The 13,419-nt window shown below is 33.8% G+C and overlaps 1 protein-coding gene across 2 annotated transcripts in view; it reads right to left on the bottom strand.

Moving 5' to 3' along the window:
- The window catches only part of LMLN (leishmanolysin like peptidase), a 58,739-nt gene that overhangs the window by 40,644 nt on the left and 4,676 nt on the right, over positions 1-13,419 (bottom strand). For both annotated transcript variants that reach the window (XM_074365083.1, XM_074365082.1), the window contains 6 exons: positions 7,557-7,654; positions 6,843-6,873; positions 6,405-6,487; positions 5,795-5,918; positions 3,932-4,110; positions 327-432 (listed from right to left, as the gene is read on the bottom strand). In XM_074365083.1, coding sequence (XP_074221184.1) covers positions 327-432; positions 3,932-4,110; positions 5,795-5,918; positions 6,405-6,487; positions 6,843-6,873; positions 7,557-7,654 — 621 coding nt within the window. The remainder of the gene's footprint in view (positions 1-326; positions 433-3,931; positions 4,111-5,794; positions 5,919-6,404; positions 6,488-6,842; positions 6,874-7,556; positions 7,655-13,419) is intronic.

Consider the following 13,419-nt stretch of genomic DNA (forward strand, 5'->3'; position numbering starts at 1 on the left):
AAAATGTTCTAACAATCCATATAATCTTTTTTTTAAGCCATTTAAAAATAATTTTAATTTGAAACAATCTCAAAGTTATAAAAAATTACAAGCAGAGTAAAACATTTTTTTAAACAAGTGAGAGTATTATGTCAACCAGATGCCCCATCATATCTGAATTATTATGTACTCTTATAGGTAAGTACATTCTTTTATGTAACAGTATAGTGAGGAAATTAACAATGAGAATCCACAAAATCTTAAATTTTAATATATACATCAAAATGAGCATATAATCAGAAAATCAAGGCATGAAGGAAAGAATAGTAGTTAACAGCAAAATTTACCAGGGCATGAATAATCTCATGTTTCACTGTGGACAGCATTCCAATAAACTCCTGAGGCTGGGTAGAGATCATATTTGGACACAGGTTAGCATATCCTGCTATTGGCCTGTTAAAACAGACATTGAATTTTTTATTATATTCCAAGATAATAAGTATTATATTTATTAACCTATACTTTTCTATCAACAACTGATAAATTTCAGAAACATTTTTGCTAAATATCAAATGTCATTTTCTAACATAACATCTAACTTTCACTATCTTCTACTTTCAAGACATGTACCTGTGTTTTCCTATGGCATAGCTAACCAACACCTGTTCCCACAAAAAGGGCAGAGTCAGTTAATTACACTTCAGTGTGAATCTGTAAAATATGTAAAACACATACCAAAAAGGGGACAAACTGAAAAACTAATTCTAACACTATTTTACCTGCAAAATTCATCTGACTTCAGCATTTCACTATATGTACAGGCACAGGGACAGGCAAGCAGGTAGAAAGGGAAACTAGATATACAACAGTGCAATACGCAAACCATTCACGTTGCTGCAAGTGGCTGAATCTTCTTATCTCCATTTCACTATTCCCTTTCTCCCACACCAACAATGCCTTCAATCACATGGAGATTTTTATCTTCTTATCATCTTCCTTTACACCTTCTAGAATCTAAAGAATTCTACATCGCTTTCTGAGCCTAGAGCCTGAGAGTCCAAGAGCTGATTAGGACCCGAGTAATTCAGTCAGTTTCACCATGCAATTACATGTCTTTCAAAAGCTGTGACAAACAGCAATGGTAAGTAACCCCAAGGTCTTTTCTCCCAGCACTACCTTAACATTTACCCCAGAAACGCCACAAACCTCCCCAAATGGTGATGGCCTACAGAGTAACATTTGCCTTATTTAGGTAAAAAAATACAGTGCACTTTCTTCATACTTCAAAACAACAGACTTATACTTAGAAAAGTATGAAATATTGCCAAAATCACCAAAATATTGCCATGGTGACCTCTAAAATATAAATGTCACTGTCAGGCTTAAACCCCATCAAGGACTTCCTACAGCATTTAGAATAAAACAGTCCTATCTGCTTCTCCCTTCAATGCATCTCTCAAACAGTTTCTGCTGAAGCGGCTTCTAACAGCACCAGTATCCACAGCTTTTTCCTAACACAAGCTCTTTTCTCCAGCTCTTTATCTGGCTAAAGCCTAAGAATTTTCAGGTTATACTTAAAGTTTCACTTTTTCACAGAGGCATTCTTTGCCCGATTAATCTAAATTATGTTTCTCCCTTTTGTTCTCTTTTATGTTGTAGCACCCTGTTTTTTTTCTACAAAGTATTTATCATATTTTGAAGTCACAGGTCTATTTGTAACTGTATTTAATTGATATCTTGTCTTCCTCTGTAATTTGTTAAGTTCCACGAGGCAGGTACATATGTCTATTTTGTTCACCTAGTCTGCTGGCAACATATTTAGGCACTCAAACATTTATGGAATGAATTAATGCAATATAGCAGTTTCCTCAGCAGTTTTGATAGAGTTTCATCACTATCAGAAAGAGTCAAAAAGAACAACTGAAGATACTACTCTTTCTTCTAACATCAATTTCTCCTCAGAAGAAACCAAAATCTTCCTCAGTTATGAGAAGACATATATGGGTAGCTTCAAATTCATTGATACAAGGAACATTTATTCTTTAAGCTAGTCATTCATATGGAATGTAAATGAAATGCTTAAGTGCTTTAAAGAAACATACTAGCAGTGCAATGAAACTGAAACACACCTCTGGGCTATGGGATCCTCATCTGTGTGACAACTCCTGTGCTGGATTCTTTCCCCAGAAGACAATTAGATACTCTAAGTACTTTCAGTATTATTAGATGCTGAACAGAGATGAACTAATCTAGACCTACCCCTAGAACCACCATGGGATTTTATATCCCTCCCCGCAACTCCCGAGGGAAGTCATTCTGTTCTTAATACATAAGGTTCACTTTAACATGTTTTTTATTTTAAAAAAGTAATAAAAGCTCATTGTAAAGCGTATATATATATCCAAACTATAGAAATGTACTAAGAAAAAAGGAAAAACTCCCTATTTTACAATTTACTGCCACTAAATTCACCTACACAGGTAACTGCTATCAACAAATGGGATGCTTTATGTTTAGGGTGACCAGCCATCCCTGTTTGCCCAGGGCTGTGGGGTTTCCCAGGATTATGGGACTTTTAGGGCTAAAACAAGGTTAACTCCTGAGAAAATTGGGATAGGTGGTTATTTCTGACTTTTTCTTTAGCACATTCAAATACACAGATTTTTTTAAAAACAGATATGAAATATTATATATACTGTTTTGCAATATTCTTTCAACACTCAAGAGTATATTAAAAATGAAACTGTGTGTGTACAATCCATATGGTTTAGGTCAACTTAAGATAAAGACCCATGATTTTGCAGCACTGCTATTATGAAGGTATATTTCTCAAAGTCATCTACTTTAAAAAGCATCTCATTTTATCAAGTAACTTATGATTCAGTTAGCACTTCAAATACATTTCCTTGATATGGAGACATCATTAATTACACCATAATGACAGTGTCTCAGGGGAAAAAGAACACTATTAAATACATATATTCTTTTTACTAAACAGTAGTACATATATATTTGCAAAAGCATTATAGCACTTTCTTCTTCAGTAATACACTCAATATTTGACTCAAAACATTTTCAACATTCAGAGCTAAAGATTTTTGAGTTGATTTCACGGATCAACAATTACACAGTATCATGCTAACAGACTGCTTTCACAATCCACGATGCTGATTTTGACCTCCTTACCACCTTCAGTTTTGACAGTTTAATTCTGAAGTATATATCAGTGTTGCCTTTTTATTGTCTACTTGGTTCAACTAACAATTTCTTTTATTTTTCCCTTAAATTAATTACATATCAATAGAAATGAAACATCTCTTTAAAGTCATCTAGTCTTTGACAGATAGGTGAATGTTCAGGAACTCAGCAGTGGTCCTTACATACACATGAACTGGTCACATTAACTCTCCTAGATCTGAGAATGTCACATACAAAGTATTCTGAGACATGGCAACTTCCACTGCCTTTCATTGCTTTGTCTGGTGTGTGACAGTCTTCCATATGTATAATAACTTCATTTCAAGGCTGCTTCACAAAGAAAATTTTTTTAAAATATTTTATAAATAAAAAAGACTCTACATTTTTAAGAGATAATTGGGCTAAGGACATATCAAGTTATATGACAATTAGATGAACAGTTATTTTTAACATCTTACAGTTTAGCACAGAAGAGCTAATATTAAAGTTCAAATTGTTTTCTTAGAGAGGTATTTACTACTTTCCGAAGAGAACGCTATTGACAGTAGACTTTTTCTTTGGCATTGGTATTTACATTACCACATGCATAACAGTCCTATAACCTGAATCCCCCATCGCAGCCCCAGCCCGTTTTTTTTATTACGAGACGCAATCTGGCAAATGCAAACTTCCTGTACTCTAAACACTTATAATATGGTTTGTTTAAGAGTTCCTATATTAGATATTGGGGAATAAGTCTCAGGGGAAAGTTTACCTGTCCATTTTTGCTTCCTGCTGACAATAGGCTGCATAAGAGATGATGTTTTCATGGCTGCACCTCTCAGTAGCCAGGGCACCAACATAAAGAACAAAGTCTGCGTCCGGGACGCCCTCCTGGTCTGGTACACCCACTGCTCCACAGGGCCACTTACCCCCACAGCAGACTCTGCATTGCTAAGCCCATGGGGGACAACAGAAAATCAGAACAGAGATAAAATTAGCTATAGGGACTTTTAATTTATAGTGAATCCAGACTCTAAATATGTATGATTTAATTTTTATTTATTATCCCACAACTTTTATCAAATCGCATACTTCTCTGTACTCAATTCCTATCTCTAATTTTATTTTACTAAAATTGCTACTTTATATATAATAATCATAAATGTATAATCTTAATTAAAATAAAAAATTGCTATTTATAAAGGGCATCCAATCAGGATGCAAAAAAGACAGAAATATAAAAGGTTTTTTTAAACCCTCAAACTAGGTGAAGATTATAAGGGACCTCCTTGTACACATTTTTTTTGCAACTTCCTGTGAATCTATAGTTATTTCAAAATTAATCAATAACAACTTTTTATCTAATGGAAATCTATTTCTATTATAAAGTAATTCATTTATCTTATTAGAAATTCAGATAATACAAAAGTATATAAGGTAAAAAGTTAAATTCGTCTTGTAATACTACTCTTGTTTCTACTTTCCTAAGCAAATTATTCTTTTAAGATCTGCTTTTTAGAGAACTTCTTCTATCAAAGCTCCTAAAGAATCATAATCTCCAAATTATAAATAGAAAAATCAGTAAATGGTGGGGTTTTCTTAGATATTAGTGATGTTTGTAGAGAGAGAAAAAACAGAAATCCTCATTTCATTACAATGTTTACTCTTGCTTCTCTAACACATGTATATATAATTTTAAAATTTAATTACTTTAATATATTACTAGCTGATGTTATGAAAAGCTATGATTTTAAAGCATTCTTTCCCAGGATCACTCATTTGTTTAAAAAAAAAAAAAAATCAGGACCCTGAAGAAGATAAGTAGAAAGCAGAATTTGGAAAAGCCAAGAGAATTAAAAACAAACAAAAAATAACTTTAGAAAAAAGCAAAACAAAGTGTTTTAGATGCCTAAGAAATGTCTCTAAATGTCTTAGGAAAAGAGATAAATACGTAATTAACAAATTGTTTTAGTTTTTAAACATATCCCTAAAACCCTTTACACTCTCAAGAAATTTGTATTCTCAATAAATTATATCATAATTTAACTAATATTAATATAGGCATATTTATAGTTTTGCAAAGAATATCTGTGAATATATATTACACACAAGTATTTTTATAGAATATATTTCTAGGTTGGGTTGAAGCATACAAGTTTTTTTAATTTTAAGAGATAATGTTAAATTGCCCTTTAAAAATACTAAGGTATGGGGCGAGGATATAGCTCAGAGTTTAGGATGCATGCTTAGCATGCACGAGGTCATGGGTTCCTTCCCTGGTAACTCCATTAAAAACAAATAAATAGGTAAGCCTAATTAACCACCTCCCCAAAAATACTGAGGTATATACCTACTAAAAGATGCTCTGGTGGGCAAAGATAAAGTTTAAGCTGAAATGATTCAGCAGCCCCAGAGGTAAATTGAAAAAAGGGAAAAAAAGGAGAAAAAAAATCATTAAATTCATTTGAAAACCAATGAAAAAATAAAATCAGCATACCTAACTTGATTAATTTTGGTAGAAGAATTAAGCTTTTGAACTTGTCTGTAAAAGCTTCTTGGTGACAAGCAGAGATTCAAAATTTGTACTAAGTTTATTCTAAAGAATAAAAACATTGCTAAGAGTAGGGTGAATTACCTGGAGGTGCTCCTCAGGCACTATAACTGGGCCACATTTTGTATGCTCTGCACATTTCTCAGTACAGCATCTATGGTGATCATTTTCCTTTCGTAGGTATTGGTATTGGTTTGTTGCACATTGTCTTCAGGTCATTTGCACATCAATTTAATTAGAAAAAAAAGATTAGTTAACAGCAGCTAAAACACTGTAAAAAACTAGCGGCTGCTATATTTTGTTCATTAATAATGGTTACTATTTTAGTTAGAAAAGTAGACAAAGAAAGAATTTTGGTTCCATGGGAAGTCCTCCTGATCCGGGTTTTCAAACACTCAGATACTTCAAAAGCCAATACTATACACATAAAGGAGGGAGGAAGGAGATGTGGGGAACAGGGGATAACCATATCTGAGGAAAAGATCCATTGGGTCACCTTATAATGGAAAATCAGGGAAAGAATGATTATACAGCAGATTCTCTTTTATTCTTTTTAGATACCTTGCAGTTTGGTCTCTAAGAGCCAGCATAATAGACTATTCTAGTATAAATTACATAACTTGCCAACTGACAGAATGGGGAGGACAAAGTCCTAAACAATGGAAGAAAATGACCTGTGTGTAATGTGACATACCTGCTAAGTAATATAGTGCCCGCAGGTCTACGGACCTGAAAAGTCTTCTCTAAATAATAAACAGCTTGTGGGAAAAGTTTGTTCTAAATAAAAGTGGAAAAAAACCAGTCAGAATTACTGCCAAAAGATGAATTATATTTATAACAAGCAAGCATAGGATATTCATGACTAAGGGGAAAGAAGGAAAAGGCCTTATAATTCTGGAATACAGATACTAGTTAGATACAAGTTCACATTTGATATTAAGTTAGCCTTCTCATTTTATAACTTGATAAATATATTGGTGAAAAGTATAAATATATTCACTACTAACATCTTTTATTCAGTCATTCACAAAATAGTCATGTATATATTCCTCATTACTGAAGTAAAATTTACATACAACAAAATCCACCCATTTTAAGTATTCAATTCAAGCCATGAGTACTTATTACATACCTTTACAAGGTATCTTTTCTCAGGGAGCAACCTGAAAATATAATGACATAAAACATAAAAATTGCCATGCTAAGGGCAGAGTACAGTCTCATTTGTTCAGAATACATCTGGCAGGAGCCCCAAGGAATGCTTTGTGGAAACATGCAGTACCAGTCCCCTCAAATCTCAGTTTACCTCAATGAGCATTTAAGAGTTTATTCTGTGCCAAAACACAACGCCAGGCATGATAACATACTGCTTCATTTCTTCGGAAAATTAAAGATAGGGAAAGACATCAATTACTCCTAGTACCTGTTTAAAAACTACTACAGATTCATTATTTTACCTGCTTTCTGGACTCCCCTTACACTAAACTAAAAATTAGGCTACATCATCTCTCTGGTTAATAACTTCATAAATATTCTCATTATTGTATACATTAGTACTTCCTCTTATTTTCCTCCAAGTACTTATTGTGGAAGTGCCTTCTAGGTCTGTTACTGACCAAATCCAAGTAGATATACACTGGTTCTGTTTAAATTATTCATGATGTGTAGAGTCAAACCATATCCTATGGCATTCATCTTTCCAAACTAAAAAGCATATTTAGCTTAATTCCATTTTGAGGGTGCATTAGCACCTAGTTCCATCTATGGAACTCTAGGTAACAGATGAAACTATCTTCAATAGTTTGATTCTTAATTTAAAAAGATGACAAAATAATGGTGTACTTACTCTTCAATACTTTTATCATAGACAATCTTGATTCTTAAATGTTCATTAATATCTCTCTTTACAACATGATTTGCCTTAAGATGGACCTTATTTATCACCTGAAAAAAAAAAAAGGAATAGATTTGGGGGGAAAAAAGTATAGATTAGCTAATTGAGGTCCCAACTTAAAATTAATAAACTAAAGCACAGAGAGTACCACACAGGGTCAACCCAAAGAGGAACACATAGTTATGAAACGGACAAAAATTAAGGATAAGGAGAAAATATTAAAATTAGCAAGAGAAATGCAATAAATAACATACAAGGGAACTGACAAGGTTATCAGCTGATTTTTCAGCAGAAAATCTACAGGCCAGAAGGGAATGGCAAGATATATTTAAAGTGATGAAAGGGGAAAATTTACAACCAAGAATACTCTATCCAGCAAAGCTTCTGTTCACATTTGAGGGAGAAATCAAAAGCTTCACAGATAAACAAAAGCTAAAAGATTTCAGCACCAAACCAGCTTTACAACAAATGTTAAAGGAACTTCTCTAGTCATCAAACCATAAGGAAAGAGAACAAAAAGAAGAAAGAAAGAAAGACCTACAAAATACTGCTTTGGCTGTTTGGGGTCTTTTGTGGTTCCTTATAAATTTTGGAATTGCTTGTTCTAGTTCTTTGAGGAATGTCATGAGTATTTTGACATGGGTTGCACTGGATCTGTGGATTGCTTTGGGTAGTGTGGCCATTTTGATAGTGTTGATTCTTTCAATCCAAGAGCAAAGAAATCTTTCCATTTCTTTGTGTCATTTCGGTTTTCGGAGTATTTCTAGGTATTTTGTTGTTTTTTATGCAATAGAAATGTTTGTGCCAGTTATAAAATTCTGGTTTTTGAAGTGAAAAAAAAAAAAAGTGAATGAAGGGCCGCAAATGGCAAAATATCCTTCTTTCTTATAGGTGAGTTGTATTCCATTATATAATACGTATATACTGCATCTTTATCTATTCAACTATTGATGTGCACTTAGGATGCTTCCGTATCTTGGCAACTGTAAATAATGTCGCTGTTAACAGCAGGGTGTATGTATCTTTTTTAATTAATTCTTATTTTTTGGTTGGCTTTATTCCTTTGATAACTATGTAAGTTTAAAAGCTAAAGCTCTAAACATTCTTAGAAACAATGAACAGTACATATATGTAAATTAAAAAATACATGTGCAGTAAAAAAAAAAAAAGAAATGAGCTATCAAACCATGAAAGATCTAGAAGAAACTTAAAAGACATATTACTAAATGAAAGAAGCCAGTCTGAAAAGGTTACAGACTATATGATTCCAACCAAATGACATTCTGGAAAAGGGAAAGCTACAGAAACAATAAAAAGATAATGATTTCCAGGGGTTTGGGAGAGAGAGGAGGGAAAGAATAGATGGCACACAAGGGATTTTTAGGGCAATGAAATTATTCTGTATGATTCTACAGTGGTGACTACATGTCATTATGCATTTGTCAAAACCCATAGAATATACAACATCAAGAGTGAACCCTAAGGTGGAGGGGGGTGGGAAAGGACAGACTGGGAGTTCAAAATTTGTAAATACTGATAGGCATATGCAGAATAGATAAACAAGATTACACTGTATAGCACAGGGAAATATATACAAGATCTTGTGGTAGCTCATAGTGGGAAAAAAATGTGACAATGAATATATGTATGTTCAAGTATAACTGAAAAATTGTGCTCTACATTGGAATTTTACACAACATTGTAAAATGACTACAACTCAATAAAAAAAAGTTTAAAACAAAAAAAAAAGAGTGAACCCTAATGTAAACTACGGACTTTAGTTGATAGTAATGTGCCCATGTTGGTTCATCGATTTTATCAAATATGCCACATTGATGAGGGATACTGAGGGTAGAGGAGTATATATTTGTGGGTGGGGAGGGCTATGTGCAAACTCTCTGTATTTTCTGCTCAATTCTGCTGTGAACCTGAAACTGCTATAAAAAATAAAATCTATTAATAAAAAATTAATAAACTAAATTTCAAGTGTAACACTCCCCCCCCCCAAATAAAAGAACTAAATAAATGGAGAGACAGTTCATGCCCATGGATGGGAAGACTCAAATATTATCAAGATGTCAATTCTTCCCAACTTCATCTATAGATTAAATGAAATCTGAATCATAATCCCACAAATTATACTGTGAAATGTCAACAAACTGATTCCAAAGTTTATATTAAGGGCAAAAGACCCAGAATAGCTAACAAAATGTTAAAGAAAAAAAACAAAGGTGAAGGACTGAGAAAACCTGACCTCAAGATTTACTATAAAATTACAGTATCCAGACAGTGTGATACTGGCAAAAGAGAAACAAATAGATCAATGGAACACAATAGAGAGCCCAGAAATAGATCCATAGAAATACAGTCAACTGGTCTTTGACAGATTTTGGCCAAAATCTGGAACACATACAACACCAAATGCTGGCCAAAGATGTGGGGCAGCAGAAACTGTTATTCATTGCTGGTGGGAATACAAAATGTACAGCTACGCTGGGAGACAGTTTGGCAGTTTCTTACAAAATTAAACATATTTTTACCATAACTACCCAGTAATCATGCTCCTTGGTATTTACTCAAATGAGTTAAAAACTTACAGCCACACAAAAACTTGTTTACAGATGTTTATAGCAACTTTATTCATAACTGCTACAACTTAAAAGCAGCCAATGTGTTCTTCAGTATGTGAATATATAAATAAACAGTGGTAAATCCAGAAATGGAGTATTATCCAGAGCTAAAAAGATGACCTATGTACCTTTCGCATCTGGGTAGTCTCGTCTAACAATTCCTCTATAGAAAAAGAAAAAAAAAAAAGATGACCTATGAAGTTATGAAAAGACATAGAGTAACCTTAAATACTTCTCAGTAAGTGAAAGAAGCCAATCTGAAAAGATTACATACTATATGATTCCAACTATATGACATTCTGGAAAAGGCAAAATTATGACAGTAAAAAGATCAGTGTTTGCCAGGGAAGGAAGGGTGGGAATGAATAGGTGGAGCACAGATGATTCTGAAGGCAGTGAACTACCCTGTATGATACTGTAATGATGGTTACATGTCAGTATACATTTGTCCAAACCCACATAATGTACAGCACCAAGAGTAAACCCTAATTTAAACTGTAGACTTTGGGTGGTTATGACGTGTCAACACAGTTTCATCAGTTGTAACAAAAGTACCACTCTGGTTGGGAATGCTGTATGCATGTAAAGAGGAACAGGGTATTTGGGAAATCTCTGTACCTTCTTCATAATTTTACAGTGAATCTAAAACTGCTTTTAAAAATTAACTAATTTTTAAAAAATGAAGATAGAAGACAATGGAACACATAGTTCAAGTGTTAAAAGAAAGCTGTTCAACACTTAAGTCTGTATCCAGTGAAACGCCTCCTCAAAAAAGAAGAGGAAATACAGATATTTCAGATACACAGAAATGGAAAGAATTCATCAACAGCAGACCCCTACCACAGGAAACACTAAAGGAAGTTCTTTTTGGTAACAGAAATGACACTAGATGGTACCTCGGATCTTGTCTTAGCTCAGGCTGCTGTAACAGAATATCACATACTGGTGGCTTATAAACAACAGAAATTTATTCCTCACACTTCTGGAGGATGGCAAGTCCAAGATCAAGGTACTTGAAGTCTGGGTGTCTAGTGAGGGCCCAATTCTTGTTTCTTAAGGCCATATTCTCAAATTTTCATTGTAGCCCCTGGCAGAAGGGGCCAAGAGCTCTTTCATACAGGTATTAATCTCATTCCTAAGGGCTCTGCCTTCAAGACCTAATCATCTACCAAAGACCTCACCTCTTAACCATTATGCTGAGAGTTAGGATTTCAACATATGAATTTGGGGGGGAAACAAACATTCAGTTTATACCAGGTCTATATGAAGGAATGAAAACAACTGGAAATGATATATAAGTAAATATAAGGCTATTGTGCATAAAACAGTTAATATAGCAGGCCTCTGCCTGCTATCTTTAGAAAGGCCTACTTGCAAATTTGACCTTTCACTGGTCAAAGAACTTGAATGGAAAATAGTTCCCCTACAGTGATATAAAACTTCCCTAAGTGATAAGGGAGTCTCATTGTGCCAAAACTGTTAATAGAAATAATATAGTTTATGCTGAACATTTGTTTACTTCTCAGAGCCAGGAATGTTAGTGAGTGAAAAGGTGCCTACATGACCAATCTCCAACAAAAACCCTGGGCTCCTAGACTCAGATGAGCTTCCCTGCAGACAACATTTTGTGCTTGTTGTTACAAATTACTGCTGAAGGGATTAAGCATGTCCTGTGTGATTCCACTAGCAGAGGACTCTTGGAAATGAGGAAAATTCAATTAACAAGTTAAGAAGAAGAAAGGGAATTTTATTCAAGTCAAACTGAGGATTATAACCTGGGAGACACACTCTCAGAAGTTCTGAGAGCTGTTCCTTCTACCTGTTAGAAGTCAAAGGCACAGTCACATACATTTTCAAGAAAGGATCGTACATCAAAATGACATAGTGATATTTTACACAAAGTTCACCAAAGATATATAGTCCAGGTAAGTACACACAAAGCCAAAGCAAGCATCAAGTCACTGTGACCCCCTACAGAGTTGGGAAAGAACGCTATTCTTTTAAGAAATTACATTCCTAGTACCAGAAGAAAGGGAAAAACTGATCTTTTTGGTTGAGCAGGCATTTCCATCTTTGAGGAGGCCTGGTTAATGTGTAATGCAGATGCACACAGGGAGGGAGGGAGGAAGCCCAAAAAGACAGAGAGAACTTTATGTTTAGATTTTCTGGTCCTGCCTTAAAATATACTTATAATTTTGTTTCATCAGAAACATGTCTGGTTTCCCAAGATATATCATGCAAACATTAATCAAAAGAAAACCAGAGCAGCTATGTTAGTTATTAGACAAAGCATATTTCAAAACAAGGAGTATTAATTTCCAGGGATAATGAGAGGGTCAGTATGTAATGCTAAATGTGTCCAAAAAATACAATAATCTAAAATGTGTAAACACCTAACACTAGAGCTTCAAAATACATGAAGCAAAAACTGAAAACTAAGACGAGAAATAGACAAATCTACAATTAGAGCTAGAGACTTCAACATTCCTATCTCAGTAATCGATACAAGTAGACAGAAAATCAGGAAGGATGTGGGAGACCTGGGCAGAACTAAAACTAACTTGACCTAAATGACATTTATAGAACCAACCACCTGCCCCAACAACAAGAGGATGTTCATTCTTCTCAAGTACACATGGAACATTAACCTGGATAGACAGCATTTTTGGCTATAAAACAAATCTTAAGAAACATAAAAAGACTGAAATCATATAAAGGGTGTTCTCTATCTATAACTAAATTCAACTACAATGCAATTACAAAAGGATAACTGGGAAATCTCCAAATACTAGAAAATCAAACAATAAACTTCTAAGTAATTCTTAGGTTAAAGATGAAGTAACAAAGAAGATTAGAAAATATTTTAATTGAATGAAAATAAGATTATAACAAATTAATATTTGCAGGATATAGTTAGAGTTTAGAACTTTATAACAAAATATTTAAAGTGCAAAAATAATCTCAAATTAATCATCTAAACTTCCATCTTAAGAAACTAGAAAAAGAGCATATTAAACTCAAAGAAAGCAGAAGAAAGGAAATAATAAAGAACAGAAATCAATTAAATGGAAAATAGAAAAATAATAATGAGAAATCAATGAAACCAAGAAGCGATTCTCTGAGAGGATCAATACAATTGATAAACCTCTAAGAATATTAAGGGAGAAGACACCAATAACCAATAT

This window comes from Camelus bactrianus, chromosome 1 (assembly GCF_048773025.1).
Source record: "Camelus bactrianus isolate YW-2024 breed Bactrian camel chromosome 1, ASM4877302v1, whole genome shotgun sequence".
NCBI lineage: Eukaryota > Metazoa > Chordata > Mammalia > Artiodactyla > Camelidae > Camelus > Camelus bactrianus.